This window comes from Cetorhinus maximus, chromosome 9, assembly GCF_964194155.1.
Source record: "Cetorhinus maximus chromosome 9, sCetMax3.hap1.1, whole genome shotgun sequence".
Taxonomy (NCBI): Eukaryota; Metazoa; Chordata; class Chondrichthyes; order Lamniformes; family Cetorhinidae; genus Cetorhinus; species Cetorhinus maximus.
Window position 1 is genome coordinate 71911205 of NC_135887.1, and position 26039 is coordinate 71937243.

Here is a 26039-nt window from a genome sequence, read left to right on the forward strand (position 1 = left end):
TCAGTTTGTTGTCAGTGGTTTACTGCCCCACCTGATGTCAGTTATTGTTCAGCCAATTACTGCCCTGTGTCAGTCTCATTCATCAGCGACTTACTGCCCCAAGTCAGTTTCATTTATTGATCCGGGAGTGACTGCCCCAAGTCAATGTCAGTTATTGATCAGGAAGTTACTGCCCCACGTCAGTGTCATTTATTGATCAGGGAGTTACTGTCCCAAGTCAGTGTCAGTTCTTGATCAGCGAATTATTGCACCGTGGAATGTCATTTCTGGAACAGGGAGTTACTGACCCATGTCAGTGTCATTTATTGACCAGGGAGTTACTGCCCCATGGAGTGAAGGTTATTGATCATGTTGTGATTGTCCCGTGGAGTGTCAGTTATTGATCAGAGAGTCACTGCCCCATGTCAGTTTCAGTTTGTTGTCAGTGGTTTACTGCCCCATGTGATGTCAGTTATTGCTCAGCCAATTCCTGCCCTGTGTCAGTCTCATTCATCAGCGACTTACGCCCCACGTCAGTGTCATTTATTGATCAGGAAGTTACTGTCCCAAGTCAGTGTCAGTTATTGATCAGCGAATTATTGCACCGTGGAATGTCATTTCTGGAACAGGGAGTTACTGACCCATGTCAGTGTCATTTATTGACCAGGAATTTCTGCACCTTGAAGTCTCATTTATTGTTCAGGGTGTTTTTACCCCATGTCACTGTCAGTTATTGATCAGGGGGATACTGCCCCATCTCAGTGTTGGTTATTGATCAGTGTGTTACTGCCCCCTGTCAGATTCAGTTATTGATCAGGGAGTTACTGCCCCATGTCAGTGTAACTTATTGATCAGGAAGTTGCTACCCCATGTCAGTGTCAGTTATTGATCAGCAGGTTATTGACCCAGGTCAGTGTGTGTTATCGATCAGTAAGTTACTGTCCAATGTCAGTGTCACTTATTGATCAGGGAGATACTGCCCCATGTCAGTGTCAGTTATTAATCAGGAAGTTGCTACCCCATGTCAGCGTCAGTTATTGATCAGGAATTTGCTACCCCATGTCAGCGTCAGTTATTGATCAGGAAGTTGCTACCCCATGTCAGTGTCAGTTATTGATCAGCGGGTTATTGACCCAGGTCAGTGTGTGTTATCGATCAGTAAGTTACTGTCCAATGTCAGTATCATTTATTGATCAGGGAGATACTGCCCCATCTCAGTGTCAGTTATTGATCAGGAAGTTGCTACCCCATGTCAGTGTCAGTTATTGATCAGGAAGTTGCTACCCCATGTCAGCGTCAGTTATTGATCAGAGAGTTATTGACCCAGGTCAGTGTGTGTCATTGATCAGTGAGTTACTGTCCCATGTCAGTGTCAGTTATGGATCGGGGAATTATTGGCCCAGGTCGGTGTGTGTTATTGATCAGGGAGTTACTGCCCCATGCCGCTTCAGTTATTGATCAGAGCTTTCCGCCCATGCCAGTGTTCGTTATTGATCGTGGAATTATTGGCCCAGATCAGTGTCAGTTATTGATCAGGGAGTTACTGTCCGAAGTCAGTGTCAGTTATTGATCAGAGTTACTGGCCATTGATAGTGCCAGATATTGTTCAGGGAATTAACGTCCCTTGTCAGTGTCAGCTATTGATCAGCGAATTATCGCACCCTGGAATGTCAGTTCGGAATCAGGAAGTTACTGACCCATGTCAACATCAGTTATTGATCAGGAGTTACTGCACTATGTCAGTGTCACATATTGATCAGGAGTTACTGCACCATGACGTCTCATTTATTGATCAGGGCGTTTTTGCCCCATGTCACTGTCAGTTATTGATCAGGGGAATATTGCCCCATCTCAGTGTCAGATATTGATTAGTGTGTTACTGCACCATGCCGTTGTCAGTAATTGATCATGGAGTTATTGCCCCCTGTCAGTTTCAGTTATTGATCAGGGAGATACTGCCCCATGTCAGTGTCAGTTATTTATCTGGAAGTTGCTATCCCATGTCAGTGTCAGTTATTGATTTTGGAGTTACTGCCCCATGTCAGTGTCAGTTATTGATCAGGGTGTTGCTGCCCCCTGTCAGTCTCAGTTATTGATCAGATGGTTACTGCCCCATACCAATGTCAGTTATTGATCAGCGAGTTATTGGCCATGTCAGTTTGTGCTGTTGATCAGGGAGTTACTGCCCCCTGTCAGTGTCAGTTGTTGCTCAAGATGTTACTGTCGCATGTCAGTGTCTATTGTTGAGCTGCAAATTACTGCCCCTTGTCTGTGTCAGTTATTGATCAGGACGTTACTGCCCCATGGAGTGAAGGTTATTGATCATGTCCTGTGGAGTGTCAGATATTGATCAGAGAGTTACTGCCCCATGTCAGTTTCAGTGTGTTGTCAGTGGTTTACTGCCCCACGTGATGTCAGTTATTGCTCAGCCAATTACTGCCCTGTGTCAGTCTCATTCATCAGCGACTTACTGCCCTGTGTCAGTGTCAGATATTGATCAGGGAGTGACTGCCCCAAGTCAATGTCAATTACTGATCAGCGAATTATTGCACCATGTAATGTCAGTTCTGGATCAGGGATTTACTGACCCAAGTCAACATCAGTTATTGGTCAAGGAGTTGCTGCACCATGTCAGTGTCATTTATTGATCAGGGAGTTACTGCCCCAACTCTTTGTCAGTTATTGATTAGTGTGTTACTGCACCATGTCAGTGTCAGTTAATGATTAGTGTGTTACTGCACCATGTCACTGTCAGTTTCGATCAGGGAATTTCTGCACCATGTCAGTGTCAGTGATTGATTGGGGAGTTACTGCCCCTTGTCAGTGTCACATATTGATCAGGAGTTACTGCACCATGGAGTCTCATTTATTGATCGGGGCGTTTTTGTCCCCTGTCACTGTCAGTTATTGTTCAGGGGGATACTCCCCCATGTCCGTGCCAGTTATTGATCAGGGAGATACTGCCCCATGTCAGTGTCAGTTATTTATCAGGAAGCTGCTATCCCATGTCAGTGTCAGTTATTGATTAGGGAGTTACTGCCCCGTGTCAGTGTCAGCTATTGATCAGGGAGTTACTGCCCCTTCTCAGTGTCAGTTATTGATCAGATGGTTACTGCCCCATACCAATGTCAGTTATTGATCAGCGAGTTATTGGCCATGTCAGTTTGTGTTGTTGATCAGGGAGTTACTGCCCCCTGTCAGTGTCAGTTGTTGCTCAAGATGTTACTGTCGCATGTCAGTGTCTATTGTTGAGCTGCAAATTACTGCCCCTTGTCTGTGTCAGTTATTGATCAGGAAGTTACTGCCCCATGGAGTGAAGATTATTGATCATGTCCCGTGGAGTGTCAGTTATTGATCAGAAAGTTACTGCCCCATGTCAGTTTCAGTTTGTTGTCAGTGGTTTACTGCCCCATGTGATGTCAGTTATTGCTCAGCCAATTACTGCCCTGTGTCAGTCTCATTCATCAGCGACTTACTGCCCTGTGTCAGTGTCAGATATTGATCAGGGAGTTACTGTCCCAAGTCAATGTCAATTATTGATCAGCGAATTATTGCACCATGTAATGTCAGTTCTGGATCAGTGATTTACTGACCCAAGTCAACATCAGTTAAGGAGTTGCTGCACCACGTCAGTGTCATTTATTGATCAGGGAGTTACTGCCCCAACTCTTTGTCAGTTATTGATTAGTGTGTTACTGCACCATGTCACTGTCAGTTTCGATCAGGGAATTTCTGCACCATGTCAGTGTCAGTTATTGATTGGGGAGTTACTGCCCCTTGTCAGGGTCAGTTATTGATCAGGGAGTTACTGCCCCGTGTCAGCGTCAGTTTTGATGAGGGAATTACTGCTCCATGTCAGTGTCAGTTATTGATCAGGGAGATACTGCTCCATGGAGTGACAGTTATTAATCAGGGAGTTATTGCTCTTGACAGTGTCAGATATTGATCAGGGAATTATGCCCCTTGTCAGTGTCAGTTATTGATCAGCGAATGACTGCACCTTGGAGTGTCAATTATGGGTCAGGGAGTTACTGGCCCCTGTCAGTCTCAGTTGTTGGTCAAGGTGTTACTGTTGCATGTCAGTGTCTATTGTTGAGCTGCAAATTACTGCCCCTTGGCTGTTTCAGTTATTGATCATGGAGTGATTGTCCCGTGGAGTGTCAGTTATTGATCAGAGAGTCACTGCCCCATGTCAGTTTCAGTTTGTTGTCAGTGGTTTACTGCCCCATGTGATGTCAGTTATTGCTCAGCCAATTACTGCCCTGTGTCAGTCTCATTCATCAGCGACTTACTGCCCCATGTCAGTTTCATTTATTGATCGGGGAAATACTGCCCCATGCTGATTCAGTTATTGATCAGAGCTTTTCTGCCCATGTCAGTGTCAGTTATTGATCAGGGAGTTACTGTCCCAAGTCAGTGTCAGTTATTGATCAGCGAATTATTGCACCGTGGAATGTCATTTCTGGAACAGGGAGTTACTGACCCATGTCAGTGTCATTTATTGATCAGGGAGTTACTGCCCCAACTCTTTGACAGTTATTGATTAGTGTGTTAATGCACCATGTCAGTGTCAGTTATTGATTGGGGAGTTGATGCCCCATGTCAGTGTCACATATTGATCAGGAAGTTGCTACCCCATGTCAGTGTCAGTTATTGACCAGGAAGTTGCTACCCCATGTCAGTGTCAGTTATTGATCAGCGGGTTATTGACCCAGGTCAGTGTGTGTTATCGATCAGTAAGTTACTGTCCAATGTCAGTGTCAGTTATCGATCAGGAAGTTTCTAACCCTGTCAGCGTCAGTTATAGATCAGGGAGTTATTGGCACAGGTCAGTGTATGTTATTGTTCAGGGATATACTGCTCCATGTCCGCCTCAGTTATTGATCAGAGCCTTTCTGCCCCATGTCAGCGTCAATTATTGATCAGGGAGTTACTGCCCTAAGTCAGTGTCAGTTATTGATCAGAGTGTTACTGGCCCTTCACAGCGTCAGATATTGTTCAGTGAACTAATGTCCCTTGTCAGTGTCAGCTATTGGTCAGCGAATTATTACACCATGGAGTGTCAGTTATTGATTGGGGAGTTACTGCCTCATGTCAGTGTCACATATTGATCAGGAGTTACTGCACCATGGAGTCTCATTTATTGATCAGGGCATTTTTGTCGCATGTCACTGTCAGTTATTGATCAGGGAGCCACTGCCCCATTACTTTGTCAGTTATTGATTAGTGTGTTACTGCACCATGTCAGTATCAGTTATTGATCAGGGAGTTTTTGCCCCATGTCAGTGTCAGTTATTGATCAGGGAGTCACTGCCCCATATCAGTTCCAGTTATTGATCAGGGAGTTACTGCTCCATGTCTGTGTCTGTAATGGATCAGGGAGTTACTGCCCCTTGTCAGTGTCAGTCATTGGTTCGCGTGTTACTGCCCCACAGAGTGTCAGGTATTGATCAGGGAGATACTGCCCCAACTCTTTGACAGTTATTGATTAGTGTGTTAATGCACCATGTCAGTGTCAGTTATTGATCAGTGTGTTACTGCACCATGACAGTGTCAGTTATGGATTGGGGAATTATTGGCCCAGGTCACTGTGTGTTATTGATCAGGGAAATACTGCCCCATGCCACTTCAGTTATTGATCAGAGCTTTTCTGCCCATGTCAGTGTCAGTTATGGATCGGGGAATTATTGGCCCAGGTCGGTGTGTGTTATTGATCAGGGAAATACTGCTCCATGCTGCTTCAGTTATTGATCAGAGCTTTTCTGTCCCTGTCAGTGTCAGTTATTGATCAGGGAGTTACTGTCCCAAGTCAGTGTCAGTTATTGATCAACGAATTATTGCACCGTGGAATGTCATTTCTGGAACAGGGAGTTACTGGCCCATGTCAGTGTCATTTATTGACCAGGGAGTTACTGCCCCAACTCTTTGACAGCTATTGGTCAGCGAATTATTACATCATAGAGTGTCAGTTATTGATTGGGGTGTTACTGCCCCAAGTCAGTGTCACATATTGATCAGGAGTTACTGCACCTTGTCAGTGTCACATATTGATCAGGAGTTACTGCCCCTTGTCAGTGTCGCATATTGATCAGGAGTTACTGCACCATGGAGTCTCATTTATTGATCAGGGCATTTTTGCCGCATGTCACTGTCAGTTATTGATCAGGGAGTTACTGCCCCATTACTTTGTCAGTTATTGATTAGTGCATTACTGCACCATGTCAGTGTCATTTATTGATCAGGGAGTTACTGCCCCATGTCAGTGTCAGTTATTGATCAGGGAGTTTTTGCCCCATGCCAGTGTCAGTTATTGATCAGGGACTTTCTGCCCCATGTCAGTATCAGTTATTGATCAGGGTGTTACTGCCCCATGTCAGTATCAGTTATTGATCAGGGAGTCACTGCCCCATGTCTGTGTATGTTACGGATCAGGGAGTTACTGCCCCTTGTCAGTGTCAGTGATTGGTTCGTGTGTTACTGCCCCACGGAGTGTCAGGTATTGATCAGGGAGATACTGCTCCATGTCAGAGTCAGTTATTGATCAGAGAGTTACTGTCGGTTGTCAGTGTCAGTTATTTTTCTGGGGGTTACTGCCCCGTGTCAGTGTAAGTTATTGATCAGCGTGTTACTGCCCCATGTAAGTGACAGTTATTGATCAGGGAGTTACTGCCCCATGTCAGTGTAAGTTGTTGATCAGCGTGTTACTACCCCATGGAAGTGACAGTTATTGATCAGGGAATTACTGGCCCGTGTTAGTGTCATTTTTGATCAGGGTGTCACTGCCCCATGTCAGTTTCAATTATTGATAAGGAAATTGCTGCCCCACGTCTTTTCAGTTATTGATCAGGGTATTACTGCCATTTGTCATTGTCATTCGTTGATCAGAGAGTGACAGCCTCATGTCAGTTTCAGTTATTGATCAGGGTGTTACTGCCCCATGTCAGTATCAGTTATTGATCAGGGAGTGACAGCCCCATGTCAGTGTCAGTTATTGATTAAGGAGCTTCTGCCCAATGTCTGTGTCATTTATGCATCAGGGAGTTACTGTCCCATGTCAACGTCACTTATTGGTCCGGGAATTACTCCCCCATGGAGTTTCAGTTATTGATTAGGGAGTAACTGCCCCATGTCAGTTTTTATTATTGATCAGGGAGATACTGTCCTGATTTTCTCGTTCTGTTGTTAACCAAGAACCGATGTTGTAAGTCAGTCTTTTTGACTGACTTTTTTCTGACTGAATTAATCTTAAATCAGTGATATTCCAAAAGAACTGCTGATTTATTTGAGCAATTTCTGTGCACTTTCCGAAGTTACATGCCATGCAAAATTTGTAAAGAGTTTCTGCTGGTGTTTGGTCTGGTCTGGTGTGGATCAGGGTGGGTGAGTTTCGAGTCAGTTGGACTGGTCTGGTGATAGGGGAAGATTTGATGAGGTGGCAGTGGGGGGGGATGGGGCTTGAGGTGGTGTCTGGGGAGAGATAGCAACATGTGATTGTGATCAGGGATGAGTCAGGTTGGTGGTAAGTTGCTTAACTGGGTTTCGGGGCTGGAGTGGGTGTGGGTTACGGAGGATAGACTGAAGTGGGGATAGGAAACTGAGGCCAGCTGAGGTGGCGGCTGAGTTGGGCTATGCTAGGTGGGCACTGGGTGGGGTGGGGATATTTGTGGGTGCCTGGTTGTAGTGGGTTTAGGTGGCTGGGGTGGTGTTTTACTAGGTTGGTTGGGCTGGGAGGTAACCGGGGTGCGGGTTGGGTCAGGGTCACGGGTAGGGACCTGTGCTAGGATTGGGGCGGTGTTAGGGTTTAGGGAGTTCGGCTGGGGCATATATGGGGGCTGTTTAGGGATTTGCATTCAGCTTGGATCAGGGATGAGGCAATGGTGCCATATGTCTCACCCCTGCGGAGAACTTATAACCACTTTGGAGGTCTCTTGATTTCCTGACCCGATGGGAAAAACCAAGGGGTGGATTTTATGGGGGTGCACAAACTTTAAAAAATGTAGTGCAGCAATATTATTCTTTGTGCAGCCTTAACAAGCGGGACATCTACCCCTCAGTGGAAGGAAACCCTGCCCTCAAAGGCTGCCGGCCTTTCAGATTGGCTGGCAGCTGTTGCAGTGTCAGCAGCACCAGAGCTCAGTAGGGCTCTGCAAACCTGGCCCATGATCAAAGGATGCCGGAATGAGGAGAGTCTGGTTTCTTTGGTTGGGGAGGGATTGATCACCCTATGGAGGATTGGGAAGGGGCGGGGGCCGGGTTTTGGAGGCCAGGAGGGGGTACAAGCACAAAAGCCAGGGGTACCATCTTGAGGGGGTGCCTCCAATAGTGACAGGGCACCCTCTCAAGGAGGTATCCCCCATTTCACAGATCTGACGGTGAAAAAGCAGGCTTCCCACTCATGCACTGCCCAGCGCATTATCAGAGTGAATTAGGCCCTTTATTGCCACTTAATTGTAAAGTTAAGGGTACCAATAGGCCTAAGGGTGGGCAGCCTAGTGGGTGCCTTACCCACCTGCCGTATTATGGAGAACAGGTTATAGGTGGGCAGGAGTGCTAGCCACCTATTATACTTTACTGCCCCCCCCAACCCCAGCCCCATTGAAAACGCACCCAGTGAGGGGCCATAGAATCCATTCACAAGCCCCCAGTTTCAATTCACTCAGGGGCCTGCTGATTAGATAAGACAATGAGTTTGATTTTATGGCACTGTTTTATTCATTGGCTAGTGAGCATCCCCTCGATAAGGAAAGTTAGGTTCGAGGTCCATCAACTCCAGTAGTGAGATTGGGGTTCAGTGTTGAATGATTCTAATAGTAAAGGTTGGGATCAAGGTTCATTAGCTTTAATAGTGAGTTTGGGTTCACAGTCCATTATCTCGAATAGTTGATAGCTAGGTTCTGGGGGCCATTGGAGATTGGGTTCAAGATCATATTAGACTTAATAGTGAGGGTTAGATCTAAGGACTATTACCTGTAATAGTGGACGATTGAGTTTAAGGTCTATGAACTTTGATTGTCAATGGTTGGTTTCAAAATTCACTAACTGCAATAGTGAGGTCTGGGTTCATGGTTTGTCCTGGAGCTGAGATAATTGGCTTTCAACAGCCACAACCATCTTCCTTTGTGCTTAATATGGCTCCTACAATTTTGAACCCTGAGTCCCATTGATTTTAATTTTACTAGGGTTCCTTGATGCCACACTCAATCAAATATTCCCGCGATGCCAAGAACAGTCAGTCTCACCTCAGTCATTGATTAATGAGTAGTCAGCATAGATTTCGAAAGGGAAAATCTTGCTCAACCAACCTTATTGAATTTTTTGATGAAGTAACAGAGGGAGTAGACAATGGTAACATAGTAGATGTAATTTATCGGGATTTTCAAAATGCACCATAATAGCATAATGAATAAGGTTAGAGAATGCAGAGTCAGGGGACAAATGGCAGAATGGATTTCTAGCTGGTTTCAAGACAGAAAGCAGCATGTGGAAGTAAAGGATAGCTGTTGAGAGTTGCAGAGGATGGGAAGTGGCATTCCGTAAGGATGGGTGCTAGAACCACAGCTATTCACAATTTACATTAACAATGTGGGCTTTGAAATGAAAAACATAATTTCTAAATTCGCAGATGACACCAAATTGTGTGTGTGTGGTCGTGGAGGGGGGCAGTGGGGGGCAGTGGGGGGGGGGGGGGGGGGGCGGTGGGGTTTGCAGGGCGAGCGGGGAAGAATAATCAGTACTGAGGAAGACTACAACAAATTCCAGGAGCACAATAATAAACTTGCAGAATGGGAAATAATTGGTAAATGAAGTTTAACTAACTTGCTGGAGTTTTTTGAGGAGGTAGATAAAGGAAATGCTGTTGATGTGGTATATATGGATTTTTAGAAGGCATTTGATACAGTGCCACACAACAGACTTGTAAGAAAAATTCTAGGTCATGGAATAAAAGGGAAAGCAGGCACTTGGATAAGAAATTGGCCGAGTGACAGGAAACAGAGGGTGGTGATAAATGGTTGTTTTTTCAGATTGGAGGAAGGTTTGTAGTGGAGTTCCCCAGGGCTCAGTGTTGGGACCCTTGCTCTTCCTGATATATATTAATGACGTAGACGGTGGTGTGCAGGGCATGATTACAAAATTTGCAGAAGATCCGAAAGATTGAAAATGTTGTCAACTATGATGGGGACAGTCTTGAACTTCAAAAGGACATAAACATGTTGGTGGATTAGGCAGACAAGTGGCAGATGGAGTTCAATGCATAGAAGTGTGAAGTGATTCGTTTGGCAGGAGAGATATGGTGAGAGTATAAAATAAAGGGAAAGCCTCTGAAAGAGATGCAGTAATGTACTGTATATGTACATAGGTCATTGAAGATGGCAGGGCATGTTGAGAGAGCAGTTAATAAAGCATATAGTAGCTTAGGCTTTATTTACAGGGGCATTGAGTGCAAGAGTAAGGAGGTCATGTTGAACTTGTGTAAGACACTAGTTAGGCCTCATCTGGAGTACTGCGTCCAGTTCTGGGCACCATACTTGAGGAAGGATGTGAAGGCATTCGAGAGAGTACAGAGGAGATTCCCAAGAATGATTCCCAGGATGAAGAACTGTAGCTATGAGGATAGATTGGAGAGGTTGGGACTGTTTTCATTTGAGAAAAGGAGCTGAGAGGAGACTTGATAGAGGTATCCAAGATCCTGAGGAGTACGGACAGGGTAAATAGTGAAAAACTGTTTCCACTCAAGAGAACATCAAGAACTAGGGGGCACAGGTTCAAAATAATTGGCAAAAGGAGTAAATGTGATGTGAGGAAATTTTTTTTCACCCAGAGGGTGGTTGCAGTCTGGAGCAAACTTCCTGAAGGGGTGGAGGAGTCAGGTTCGATCGAGGTATTCAGAAGGGAATTGGATTGCCACCTGAAAAGAGAGGATGTGCAAGGTTACGGAGATAAAGCAGGGGAGTGGGACTAAGTGGAATGTTCTTTCAGAGAGCCAGTGCAGATTCGATAGGCCAAAAGCCCTCTTTCTGTATTGTAAAAATACTGTGATTCTGTGAAGTTCAACACAGATAAATTTAGTAGTACATTTTGGTAGGAAGAATACATGTGTCACTTATTACTTGGAAGGTACAAGCCTAGGTGGGGTAGGGGGGCAAAGGGATCTGGAGTACAAATACACCAATGACTAAAAGTTGCACCACAGCTTTGTAAGGCCATTAAAAAAAGTAAAGCAAGCACTGGGTTTTATGCCTAGAGGGATAGAATTGTAAAGTAAGGGTGTTATGTTAAATCTGTATTGAGCCTTGGTTAGACCACACTTAGAGTACCGTGTGCAGTCTGGCCGCTATATTATAAAAAGGATACAGAGAGACTGGAGACGGTGCAGAGAATATTTACACAGATGATACCATAAATGCATGGTTATACATATCAGGGAAGGATTGACAGATTGACAGACTGGGTCTCTTTCCTCAGAGAGCTAATGAGGACCTAATAGGGGTCTTTAAAATTCTGAAAGGTTTTGATAGAATGGAGGCAGAGAGAATGTTTCCTCTTGTGGGGAAGGACGTAACTAAAGGTCATCATTATCAGATAGTCACCAAGAAATCTAATAGGGATTTCAGAAGAAATTTCTTGATCCAAAGAATGGTAAGAATGTGGAATGATTGAAGTGAAGTCTTGATACATTTAAGAGGAAACTAGACAAGCATTTGAGAGGGAAGGGAATAGATTGTTACGGTGGTAGATTTAGGTGAGAAAAGTTGGGAGAAGGCTCGAGTGGAGCATAAAAACTGGCATGGACTGGTTGGGCTGAATGGCCTGTTTCTATGCTGTATATCCCATATAATCCTACGTAACCTCTAGAATTCAGTTCTTTTGTTCATGTTTGGACCAAGGTTTTAATGAAATCTGGAGCTGAATGGTCCTGGCAGAAACCAAAATGAGCATTAGTGAGCAAGTATGAATAAGTGAACCTTGATATAATTGTTAAAGTTACTTTCCATCACTTTGCTGATGATTGAGAGTAGACTGATGGAAACAGATTGGATTTGTCCTGTTTTTGTGGACAGGACATTACTTGGCAATTTTCCACGTTGTTGGTGATATGCCAGTGTTGTAGCTGAAAAAGCTAGCTAGTGGTGCGGATTGTTCTGGAGCACAAGTCTTCAGCAATATAGCTGGGAACCTTGTCAGGGTCCATAACCTTTGTTGTATCTTGTTTATGAGAAAGAAGCAACAAAATGGTTCTAGTAAGGGAGAGACAATTTCCTTTTACCTCGAGCACTATTACTGGTGATACAGAAGTGTACAATAAAAACACTGTATAATTTAAAACAGGAACAGCAAGTGCAGCGAGAACTGATATGCAGTTCCTCTAAATGTGCATGGCTCAGTTGCCTGTGTTAAGTGCATGTGTTGGTGTGAAACGAGTGTGATCTGAAATAGTAAGACTCTAGGAGCTCCGCTATGTTTTCAGATGTGAATACGGAGTGCAGGCACCATGGAGTCTTTCAGAAGGAGTCAGGTGGGCGCTACCAACTGGACTTCAAGGCTGCAGCAGAGCTGTGCCAGTCCCTTGGGACCACCCTAGCAACACTGGAACAATTGAAGAGGGCTCAGGAAGCAGGCTATGAAACCTGCAGGTAAGGACATTCCAGAATGAAAGCCCGTCTCTTTGTTGGAAGTGAGATGTTATTTCAGGTCAATGGACTGGGATAGTTTATCTACCCCCTGGTGGCTGAGAAAGGCACTGTTACCAACTAAATATCTTTTCATGACAAAAGCACTAGGGTTTATCAAACTGAGTCACGACTCACAAGTCAGGTCACCAACTCTGATGGGGTGTAATCCTGGAGGTTTCATCATGTGACCCTCCACATTCCCAACATTGGTCCATCACCTGGGCACACTACCCTCCCACAGCCAATAGGAAACTGAACAGACTTTAGTTACCCAATTGGATTAATCTCGACTGTCGGCCAAACAGTATTTTTTTTCATCATCGCCAATATTTTTAATAATTCATAACTGAAAGTGGTCAAATAAAATTTTAAAAACATATTTCCAGAGCAGTGTAGGAGGCTTTTAACCTGTGGTAGCTCAGCAGCAAGTAAGTTGGGGTTTGGTGCATAAAGCTTACGTAGACGGATTAATCAGCAGAATATTCTAGAAGTTGGTTTTTATATCCCTCTGTAAACTCCCCTCCAACTATGAGAAGTTTCAGTACCCCTCCCACTGCTGGTTATCTCACCCAGTCAAGCAAATACAAACTAATTTTTGTCAGGAGCCCTTTATACCAAGGATGTTTTTTAAAAGCGAGAGGTCCCCTTCCCATTAGGATCACTTTTAAGGAGGAGGCCCCTGGCCTCCACACTCCAGGCTCCCTTTAAAAGTCAGAATTCCTCCCCAACAGGCTCCCTTCTAAAAAGGGAGTTCCCCCCCCACACCCCCGCCACCCACCCCCCCCCAACCCCTGGCCCCAATCAGAATCACTCGTATGCCCTCCCAATCAGGATTCCCTTTGAGAAGAGAACCCCCATCCTCACCATCATGATCTCTTTAAAAAGGGAGTCTCTCCAACGGACCCTTTATAACAGTGTTAGTTCCCACCAGTATCATTTTATAAAACGCTGCCCCTCCATCAAAACCATTTGAGGTCACTTTCCTGTGAAGAGTTATTTTGCTGATATCCCCCTGGTTCTGAGCTGTCTACATCCTTAATACACCAAATAAAAGGGGAATTTCCAAAGTCTGACTGGAACCAGAACAGTTGAGACCCCCTGCACTTGTTACAAGCAAACTGGAGCATGGTAAAAGGAAGAAGGACTAAAAGTAAAGGGAGAGAGTTTCTAGGTTGGTTCTGGATGATAGCAAATGATTCCCAGGCTCAGATCAAGGTTAAAATTACCCTCATCATCATTATCTAGCCATAGCCTGAAGGGACTATAGGCATCTCTCTCTATTAGAGAGACAATTTTGGCAACTTGTAGCTTGAGGGGCCAACACTCCGCCAGCTTGGGGCAAGGCTAAGAGGCAGGGCCTCCATGAAATAGCACAGCCGGTAATGGAGTTTGAACCTGCGCTGTTGGAAAACTCCTCTAAATGCACTCATTTACAGTCAATAGGCTGGGGGATTTTCATCACATCTGGGACAAGCCTATGTTCCCCACAGACTCTCAGCCGTCAGATAGAGGAGACTTTAAGCACATCCATTTCAGTTTCACAAATCTGAATATTGAGTACTGACCTGCTGCTCTCAATCACACTCTATGCTCTGCTTGGCATTGCTCCACAGATACGGGTGGATCCAGGGTCCTCTGATTGCCATCCCTCGAGTAAATGCTCATCCCCATTGTGCACAAAACAATTCAGGGGTCTACACAGGTTACAAGCAAGAGACCAAAAAATTTGATGTGTTCTGCTTCAACGCGACAGGTATGTGACATTTCGTCCGACCATGGTAAATAAAGTTATCCTCGTGGGAAACTCTTTCATTATAAAGGAGTCTGCTAGGAATCTTCCACATCTTAAAAGTGATCTGATGGGGAGACTCCCACTTTTAAAAGGGACCCTGGCACCAGCTGATAGAGTTCAAGGGTTGTCATGTGGTGAAGGGGTTTTCCTTTTCTTTATTCTTTCATGGGATGAGGGCATCTCTGGTAAGGCCAGCATTTGTTACCCACCCCTAATTGCCCTTGAACTGACCCTGCTATTCATGTCAGGGGGATTTAAGAGTCAACCACATTGCTGTGGGTCTGGAGTCACATGCAGACCAGAAAAGGGTGGTAAGGTTTCCTTCCCTAAAGGACATTAGTGAACCAGATGGGGTTTTATGACAATTGATGATAGCTTCATGGTCACCATTACTGAAACTACCTTTATATTCCAGATTTATTAATTGAATTTAAATTCTACCAGTTGCCATGGTGGGATTTGAACCCATATCCCCAATGCATTAGCCTGGATCTCTGGATTACTAGTTCAGCAATATTGCCACTATGCCACCAACTCCCAATGAGCAGATAGTGTGGTGCAATCACAGGTTGTCCACATATTGCTGACAGGGAGGAAAGGATCTGGATCCATGTGATGGCTAGTTTATGTTCATCTTTGACTCTCCCGGGAAAAAGCAGCATTGGCAGGAGCTGGAAGCTAATCAACAAACTGCCTCTGTTTGGATTTTTGTGTGTGCATGCATACTTGTGCGCGTGTGTTTGTGCATGTGACCATGTGTGTTCATGTATGTGTGCGATAGCTTGTGTGGATGTGTCTTTGTGTGTGCTTGGGTCCACATCCATGTGTCCACTCTTGAGTGCGTGTGGGTGTGTGTGTTATTTTCAAACACTGATAATTGTCCATTTTTTTCCTAACATACAGAATATGAAATGTGTGGTTCTGAGAATTCATCATTGATGCTGTCTCCTGCTGAGCCAGCAGTAAGCAGAATCAGCAACACTTCCAAGATCTCAGGGAAAAGCACAACCAGCAATTCACACATTATGAAAGGTATCTCTGCAGTTCACTGTTATCCTCTCAGCTATCCTTCAATTTCTGTACCTGTAACTGAGTCTGCTTTCACAGCACATGCTTCTACAATAAGAAAACTTGGCAGATTACTGGAATTTTGCTTTGGATTATACAATTGGTTGCACTTTTCTAAAACATCCAAATCATTCCCAGTGATGTAAAGCCAAATTGTACAAGAAACAAATCATGATGGACTCACATTGATCAACATTGCGTGAAGAAGTAATGACCATTATAGACTCACGTTGATCTAGTGTGTGAAACAGTAATGACCATTATAGACTCACATTGATCTGCAGTGTGTGAAACAGTAATCACCATTATAGACTCACATTGATCTACAGTGTGTGAAACATTAATGACCATTATAGACTCACGTTGACCAACAGTGTGTGAATCAATAATACCATTATAGACACACGTTGATCTACAGTGTGTGTGAAACAGTAATGACCATTATGGACTCACATTGATTTGCAGTGTGTGAAACAGTAATGACCATTATAGACACACATTGATCTACAGTGTGTGAAACAGTAATGACCATTATGGACTCACATTGATATACAGTGTGTGAAACAGTAATGACCATTACAGACTCACATTGATCTACAGTGTGTGAAACAGGAATAATTATTATAGGCTCATGTTTACCTTCAGTGTGTGTGAAACATGAATGACCATTATAGACTCACGTTGACCAACAGAGTGTGAATCAATAATACCATTATAGACAAACATTGATCTACAGTGTGTGAAACAGTAATAGCCATTGTAGCCTCATGTTTGTCAACAGTGTGTGAAACAGTAATAACCATTATAGTCTCATGTTGATCTACAGTGTGTGTGAAACATTAATGACCATTATGGACTCTCATTGATATACAGTGTGTGAAACAGTAATGACCATTATAGACTCATGTTTGCCTACAGTGTGTGAAACAGTAATGACCATTACAGACTCACATTGATCTACAGTGTGTGAAACAGTAATGACCATTATAGACTCATGTTTGTCTACAGTGTGTGAAACAGTAACAACCATTTTAGACTCACATTGATCTACAGTGTGTGAAACAGTATTGACCATTATAGACTCATGTTTGTCTACAGTGTGTGAAACAGTAATGACCGTTATAAGCTCAAGTTGATTTACAGTGTGTGTGAAACAGTACTGACCATTATGGACTCACATTGATATACAGTGTGTGAAACAGTAATGACAATTATAGACACACGTTGATCTACAGTGTGTGAAACAGTAATAACCATTATAGACTCACATTGATCGACCGTGTGTGAAACAGGAATAATCATTATAGGCTCATATTTATCTACAGTGTGTGTGAAACATGAATGACCATTAAAGACTCACGTTGACCAACAGGGTGTGAATCAATAATACTATTATAGACAAACATTGATCTACTGTGTGTGAAACAGTAATAGCCATTGTAGCCTCATGCTTGTGAAACAGTAATGACCATTATAGAGTCACGTTGATCTACAGTGTGTGAAACAGTAATGACCATTATAGACTCACATTGATCTACAGTGTGTGAAACAGTAATGACCATTATAGACTCATGTTTGTCTGCAGTGTGTGAAACAGTAACGACCATTATAGACTCACGTTGATTGACCGTGTGTGAAACAGTAATAAGCATTATAGACTCACGTTGATCTACAGTGTGTGTGTGAAACATTAATGACCATTATAGACTCACATCAATCTACAGTGTGTGAAACAGCAATGACCATTATAGACTCAGGTTGATCCAGTGTGTGAATCAATAATGACCATTATAGACTTACCTGATCTACAGTGTGTGAAACAGTAATGACCATTATAGACTCACGTTGATCCACCGTGTGTGAAACAGTAATAACCATTATAGGCTCAGGTTTATCTACGGTGTGTGTGAAACAGTAATGACCATTATAGACTCACATTGCTCTACAGTGTGTGAAACAGTAATGACCATTATTGACTCACATCAATCTACAGTGTGTGAAACAGCAATGACCATTATAGACTCAGGTTGATCTAGTGTGTGAATCAACATTGATCTACAGCGTGTGAAACAGTAATGACCATTATGGACTCACATTGATCTACAGTGTGTGAAGCACTAATGACCATTATAGATTCACATTGACCTACAGTGTGTGAATCAGTGATGAGCATTATAGATTCATGTTGATCTGCAGTGCCCTCAACTTCTATGCCTCCGGCTCCTTCCAGGGATCAGTGTGGGACCTTTGTGGAGTCTCCTAATCAGCTGTGCACAGTTGTGTCAAGCTGGTGACGGAAGCTCTGCTCAGGCGTGCATTGATTTTCATTCACTATTGTATCGATGAAGCCAGCCAGGCTGAGCGAGCCAGAGGCTTCGCAGCGCTTGCTAGCTTCCCCCACATCCAGGGTGCAATCAACTACACACATGTAGCCATCAAGGCGCCAGCGGGTCAGCCGGGTGCCTTTGTCAACAGGAAGGGCTTCCACTCCATGAATGTGCAGATAGTTTGTGACCACGGGATGCAGATTCTGCAAGTCTGTGCAAGGTACCCTGGCAGCTCCCATGACACTTATGTCCTGAGACACTCCCAGGTGCCGGGGCTCTTCAGTGCTCCAGCCCGACTGGATGGGTGGCTGCTGGGCGACAATTGCTATCCCCTCAAAAGGTGGCTCATGACGCCTCTCTGCCACCCAAGAACAGAGGCAGAGCAGCCATACAACAGGTGCCATGTGTCCACAAGGATGGTGATAGAGAGGACCTTAGGCCTTCTGAAGACTCTCTTCTGATGCCTGGACCGTCCAGGGGGAGCATTCCAATACCCCCCAGAGCGGGTGTCACTGATAGTGGTTGCATGCTGCACTCTCCACAATCTGGCACTGGCAAGGGGGGACCCACTGGAGGAAGAGGATCTTGACGCAGCTGCACAGGCCACAGAGGCTGACTCCAGTGGTGAGTCAGAAGAGGAGCACGGTGAAGAGAATGCTGAGGGCATGGAGGCAGACCTCAGTAACCTCCAGGGAGGCAGGGACACCAGGGACATATTGATCCAATGCTCTTTCAGCTAGGCTGCCAAATAAGACCATAAGACATAGGAGCAGAAATTAGGCCATTTGGCCCATTGAGTCTGCTCTGCCATTCAATCATGGCTGATAAGTTTCTCAACCCCATTCTCCCACCTTCTCCCCATAACCTTTGATCCCCTTACCAATCAAGAACCTATCTATCAACGTCTTAAATACACTCAATGACCTGGCCTCCACAGCCTTCTGTGGCAATGAATTCCATAGATTCACCACTCTCTGGCTAAAGAAGTTTCTCCTCATCTCTGTTCTAAAAGGTCTTCCCTTTACTCTGAGACTGTGCCCTCGGGTCCTAGTCTCTCTCACTAATGGAAACATCTTCCCCACGTCCACTCTATCCAGGCCTTTCAGTATTCTGTAAGTTTCAATCAGATCCCCCCTCATACTTCTAAACTCCATCGAGTATAGACCCAGAGTCCTCAAACGTTCCTCATATGTTAAGCCTTTCATTCCTGGGATCATTCTTGTGAACCTCCTCTGGACTCTCTCCAGGGCCAGCACATCCCTCCTGAGATACAGGGCCCAAAATTGCTCACAATATTCTAAATGTGGTCTGACCAGAGCTTTATAAAGCCTCAGCAGCACATCCCTGCTTTTATATTCTAGTCCTCTCAAAATAAATGCCAACATTGAATTTGCCTTCCTAACTACCGACTCAACCTGCAAGTTAACCTTAAGAGAATCCTGGACTAGGACTCCCAAGTCCCTTTGCACTCCAGATTTCTGAATTCTCTCCCCATTTAGAAATTGTCTATGCCTCTATTCTACCAAAGTGCATGACCTCACACTTCCCCATGTTGTATTCCATCTGCCACTTCTTTGCCCATTCTCCTAACCTGACTGAATTCTTCTGCAGCCTCCCCGCCTCCTCAATACTACCTGTCCCTCCACCTATCTTTGTATCAGCTGCGCTACCAGCTCATGTCAGGGCTGCTGCCTGCATCCCAGATGTCTGAAATGACTCATTTCTTTGACCCTAAAGTCCACTCTGTGCCTGTGCAATAAAATTTTGAGCTACCCATGTCCAGCATTACATACTGGCATACCCAGCATCGCATTGAATAAAAAAGGTGAAGCATACTCAGGCCATTACAACAAAAGAAAATTTATCTCACAATGACAGTCAAAACAAATTAACAGAACCTTTTCTGGTCTTCACCCCAGACCAGTTAAAATAAACAAAACATGACACAACAGAAGATGACCCGTGACATGTCCCTCTTGTGCTCATGGTGCTTTAAACATGTTTGTGAATTCTACGTCTTGGTGCTCCCCCCTCGCTGGCAGCGGCATTGGAGACAGCCTGCTGACTCTGCTGTCCTGTTGGCCTTGATGACCTTGGCAGCCGTCTTCTGGCCAGTGGAGCCTGTGCTGGCCCCGCCTGGGAAGGAGCAGCCAGTGCCAAGGCTGGCATCTCCCCAGTCGCCGCAGCCTCATCAGGATGTCACGGTCACTGGCAGAGGAGCGGAGGTGCTGCTGCTGTCATCCAGAGCACCCTGAGAGCAGCCCATAGAGTTGACAAGCGGCTCATGCGCCAACATGAGGTCGCGCTGGACCTCCCTGCTCACCATTGATGGACAGGCATCTAGCTGGGATACTAGGTGCCTCATCCATCTCCCACATGGACACTGACCACCGAAGGTCATTGCCTGTGTGATGGCTTGCATGTCCGGGCGCAACCCCAGGAACCCCTCATTCTGTTCCTGGAGCACCCTCTCTATGAAAGCCACTGCTCTCTTAATGGAGGAGGCAGTGTTCTCGGCCATGAGATTCAACACAGTGCTGATGCTCCACATGCACTCCTCCATAACTGAGACAATGGCACACAGACCTTCATGGATCTCCACCAGATCCTCCCACACATCCCACTGGACATCCAACATCTGCTGCCTAATGCCAGAGGCTCATAATCTGCCTTCGACTCAGCATCGTCCTGGTCTCTAGCAGTCCTCTGACTGCCAGCACCCTGGGCACTCTCTGCCTCCGCCTGCACCTCAAGCAAGTGTGAAGTGCCCTGACCGCTGTTCTCCGACATTCTAGCCACTGATCTAATGTACACTGAGGTGCTGGTATCTGCACTAGTGACTGGTTCAGAGACCGGGTGTGACGCAGGCCCTCTGGCATCAGGGGTGGGCCTTCGGGGCCCTACGATTGGGTTCATGGTGACAAACCTAAGGGAGAGCAATGACTAAGTCACCACACTGTCACTGTGCATGCCAGGCACCCTGGTGAGACAATGGAGATCTGATCATGGTGCCCTCGTCTTTCAATGATCAATGGGGAATCCAGTTTTGAGGTTCCCATCAATGATGAGGCTACACAGGAATGTTTGCAGCATCCGAAATTCTCACCTCTGTGCTCTGTACTCTTACCTTCATCTGACACCCCAGCCTCTCCGCAGCCAGTTGACCGAGGTGCCTGGCACTTCTCCAGCTCCAACGTGTCCTCTCGTATCTGGTTAGGATTGGGAGGTTAGCAGGGCCTTCGCTGGTCCGCAACCTCTCAATGTTGTTATGGGCTGTCTTCTCTTGAAAGGACAGAGGAGCATTGATTAGTCCGCTCTCTACCTACAGCACCATTGCAGCCTGGCCAACCCCACCTGAGGAACACCTTGCAGGGCACATCCAAGTTGTGGCCTCGATCCACAAGGCACTCAGCCCAAGCAGACAGGGCTCACCCCCTTGGCCAGATCCGGTGTCATTGACAATTGGCACTCAGACTCTAGCACCCCTGAGCTCCACAGGGGGGACGGCCAAACCTTAACACTTAATAGACTGATCCGTGCCAACACAGTACTGACCCTGCTTGAGTACAGCAGGTTATTAAACCTCTTGCAGCACTGGAAACAGGCGCAGCACGCATCATGGCTGCTAACCAGCGCTGCCACCTCCTCCCAAGCTCTTTTGGTTAGGTGCGGTGGCCTCCTCCTTCCATCCCTGGGACAAGGGTGTCCCTCCTGGCAGCCACCCCCTCCAGGAGGGCTGCGAAGCACTCGTCAGAAAACCGGGAGGCTGAGTGCCCACCTGACCTGTGCTCCCGCCTGGCATCTGCAGCCGCATTGGAATCAATAATTTTGAATCTCCTGCTAACAACACTGAAGATGTCTTCCTCGCCAGCAGCCCCCCAGGGCCTGACTGTGCCAATTTTAAACCAGCCGCCGGGTCACCAATGGACCAGGCGGCCGACAGGCCCCCATCCCCACCCCCACCCATCCCTTCCTGACCATTGGGGAGCCGCCGTTCACGCTGGGCGGGCTTAAATTGGCCCGCCAGTGTGAAATCACGGTCAGGGGCCGATCGCAGGCAGTTTTCCACCTGCTCCCAGGCCCACCGACTGAGCCTGTCCACCAAACTCCAAATTCTGGCCACAATGTCTGAAACAGTAATGACCATTACAGACTCACATTGATGTACAAGGCAGAATGAAGCTTCCAGGGAGGGACCTGTGGGAGGAGAGGCACAGGCACAAGGGGCACAGGGCCAGCAGTTAGCCCAAGGTGTTAGGGGCTGTAGAAGATGCCACTATCCTGCTGCCAGAGTTTACAGGCGGCAATTCAGCTACCTCAATATGTCTGAGGTGCGATGCTGAAGGAGGCTCCGCCTCTCAAGGGAGACAGTGTACTCCACCTGTCAGAGGATTGGCCCTGAGATCAGCTCCGACTGTGTGGGTGGACACCCCATGCCAGTGGCTCTGAAGGTCACTGTGGCTCTCAACTTCTATGCTTCCGGCTTGTTCCAGGGGTCAGTGGGGGATCTGTGTGGAGTCTCCCAATCAGCTGTCCACAGTTGCATCAAGCTGGTGACAGAAGCTTTGTTGAGGCATGCATTGACTTTCATTCACTACCGCACGGACGAGGCCAGGCAGACTGAGCGAGCCAGAGGCTTCGCCGCCATTGCTGGCTTCCCCCGCGTCCAGGGTGCAATAGACTGCACACTCGTGGCCATCAAGGTGCCAGCAGGTGAGCCCGGTGCCTTCATCAACAGGAAGGGCTTCCACTCCATGAACGTGCGGATAGTGTGTGATCACAGGATGCAGATTCTACAAGTCTGTGCAAGGTACTCGGGCAGCTCCCATGACACTTATGCCCTGAGACACTCCCAGGTGCCAAGGCTGTTCACTGATCCAGCTCGACTGGATGGATGGCTGCTGGGTGATAAGGGCTATCCCATGAAAAGGTAGCTTATGACGCCTCTCTTCCACCCAAGAACAGAGGCAGAGCAGCGGTACAACAGGAGTCATGCCTCCACAAGGGCTGTGGTAGAGAGGACCATAGGTCTTCTGAAGATGTACTTCTGATGCCTGGACCGTCCAGGGGGAGCATTCTAATACCCCCCAGAGTGGGTGTCACTGATCGTGGTTGCATGCTGCACTCTCCACAATCTGGCATTGGCAAGGGGGACTGGAGGAAGAGGATCTTGATGCAGCTCCACAGGCCCCAGAGGATGAATCCAGTAGAGAGTCAGAAGAGCAGTATGGTGAGGAGAATGCTGAGGGCGTGGAGGCCGACCTCGGTAACCTCCAGGGAGGCAGGGACACCAGGGATGCCTTGATCCAACGTTCCTTCAGCTAGGCTGCCAATGATCTGCTTCCACCTCATTGCCAGGGCTGCCGCCTCTGTCCAGGGTGTTAAAATGCCCCTGTCATGTGAACCCAAATCCACTCAGTATCTGTGCAATAAAGTTTAGAGCCAGTGATTACGGACTGGGGTGCCCCGCACCAAAAATAAAAGGTGAAGCATACTCGGGCCATCACAACAAAAGCAAATTTAATGTTATTGTCACATTCAAATCATATTGAAATGACCATTACTGGTGTTGGTGTCCAGACCAGTATACATATAAATCAAACATAACTGAACAGAAGACTACCCGTGAACAATCCCTCTTGTGTTCATGGTGCCTTAAACTTAAGTTTGCGAGTGCTGTGTCTTGTTGTCCCCTCTCACTGGCAGCAAATTGGAAACAGCCTGTTGGCTCTGCTGTCTTGTTCGCCTTGATGACCTTGGCAGTCGTCCTCTGGCCAGTGGAGCTTGTGCTGAACCTGGGAGGGAACGGCCAGTGCCATGGCTGGCATCTCCCAAGTCATCGCAGCCTCATCAGATGCCACGGTCACTGGTGGAGGTGCTGCTGCCATCATCTGGAGCACTCTGAGAGGAGCCCGCAGAGACAACAGGCAGCTCGTGCACCAACATGATGTCGCGCTGAACTCCCCTGTGCATCAGCTGGGAAGTGGACACCTGGCTGATACATCAGGTGCCTCATCCATCTTCCACGCTGGCACTGACCAGCTGAGGTCAGTGCCAGAGTGAGGGCTTGTAGGTCTGAGCGCAACTCCAGGAACTCCTCATTCTGTCCCTGGAGCTGCCTCTCCATGAGAGTCACCATTTCCTCAATGGAGGAGGTAGTGTGCTCGGCTATGAGGGTCAACACAATACTCACGCTCCTCTGCATGGACTCCTGCACAACACAGGCCATGGCACGCAGACCCTCATGGATCTGTGCCAGATCCTCCCACACATCCCACTGGACATCCAGCGTCTGCCGCCTAATGGATGAATCCAGAGGCTCATCATCTGCCTTCGACCCAGCATCATCCTGGTCTCCAGGGGTCCTCTGACTGCAGGTGCCCTGGGCACTCTCCACCTCCGCCTGCACCTCAAGTGAGTGTGAAGTGCCCTCAGCAATGTAGCCAGTGACCTAATGCCCACTGCAGTGCTGGTATCTGCGCTGATGCCTGGTTTAGAGAGCGGGTGTGACACAGGTGCAGATGAAGCCGGCAGTAATGACCATTATGGACTCACATTGACCTACAGTGTGTGAAACAGAAATGACCATTATACACTCACGTTAATCCACAGTGTGTGAATCAGGTATGACCATCATAGACACATGTTGATCTACAGTATGTGAAACGGTAATAACCATTATAGGCTCACATTGCCCGACAGTGTGTGAAACAGTAATGACCATTGTAGACTCACGTTGATCTACAGTATGTGAAAGAGTAATGACCATTATAGACTCACGTGGATCTCCAGTGTGTGAAGCAGTAATAACAATTGTAGACTCACATTGGCCTACAGTGTTTGAAACAGTAATGACCACCATAGGCTCACATTGATTTGCAGTGTGTGAAACAGTAAAACCATGATATACTCACATTGATCTACGGTGTGTGAAACTGTAATGATCATTATAGACTCACATTGATCTCCAGTGTGTGAAGCAGTAATGTCCATTTCAGACTCACGCTGATCTACGGTGTGTGAAACAGTAATGACCATTATAGACTCACGTTGGTCTTCAGTGTGTGAAACAGTAATGACCATTATACACTCACGTTGATCTACAGTATGTGAAACACTAATGACCATTATAGACTCACGTTGGTCTTCAGTGTGTGAAACAGTAATGACCATTATAGCCTCACGTTGATCTACAGTGTGTGAAACAGTAATGATCATTATAGCCTCACGTTGATCTACAGTGTGTGAATCAAGTATGACCATTATACACTTACATTGATCTACAGTGTGTGAAGCAGGAATGACCCTTATAGAATCACATTGGGCTACAGTTTGTGAAACAGTAATGACCATTATAGATTCTCGCTGGTCTACAGTGTTGGAAACAGTATTGACCGTTATGCATTCACATTGGTCTTACAGTGTGTGAAACAGTAATGACCATTATAGACTCACGTTGGTCTGCAGTGTGTGAAACAGTAATGACCATTATACACTCATGTTGAACTACAGTGTGTGAAACAGTACTGTGCAATATAGACTCACGCTGGTCTACAGTGTGTGAAAAGGTAATGACCATTATAGACTCACATTGGTCTGCAGTGTGTGAAACAGCAATGACCATTATACACTCATGTTGAACTACAGTGTGTGAAACAGTACTGTGCAATATAGACTCACACTGGTCTACAGTGTGTGAAAAGGTAATGACCATTATAGACTCACATTGGTCTGCAGTGTGTGAAACAGTAATGACCATTATACACTCACGTTGAACTACAGTGTGTGAAACAGTAATGTGCATTATAGACTCACGCTGGTCTACAGTGTGTGAAAGAGTAATGACCGTTATAGATTCACATTGATCATACAGTGCGTGAAACAGTAATGACCATTATAGACTCACAGTGACCTACAGTGTGTGAAACTGTAATGTCCATTATAGACCCACGCTGGTCTACAGTGTATGAAACAGTAATGACTGTTATAGATTCACATTGATCTACAGTGTGTAAAACAGTAATGACCATTATAGGCTCACATTGATCTACATTGTGTGAAACAGTAATGACAATTATAGACTCACATCGACACTACATTGTGTGAAACAGTAATGATCATGATAGGCTCACATTGATCTACAGTCTGTGAAACAGTAATGACCATTATAGAGTCACATTGATCGACAGTGTCTGAAGCAGT

At 46.0% G+C, this 26039-nt stretch overlaps 1 protein-coding gene across 2 annotated transcripts in view; it reads left to right on the top strand.

The window, feature by feature from the left end:
- LOC144684706 (uncharacterized) overlaps positions 1-26039 on the top strand; it is a 72129-nt gene that overhangs the window by 11953 nt on the left and 34137 nt on the right. Inside the window, exons 2-4 of one of the 2 annotated variants that reach the window (XM_078548833.1) lie at positions 12446-12611; positions 14264-14403; positions 15346-15474. In XM_078548833.1, coding sequence (XP_078404959.1) covers positions 12446-12611; positions 14264-14403; positions 15346-15474 — 435 coding nt within the window. The remainder of the gene's footprint in view (positions 1-12445; positions 12612-14263; positions 14404-15345; positions 15475-26039) is intronic. The other variant, XM_078548834.1, reaches the window with a different exon arrangement.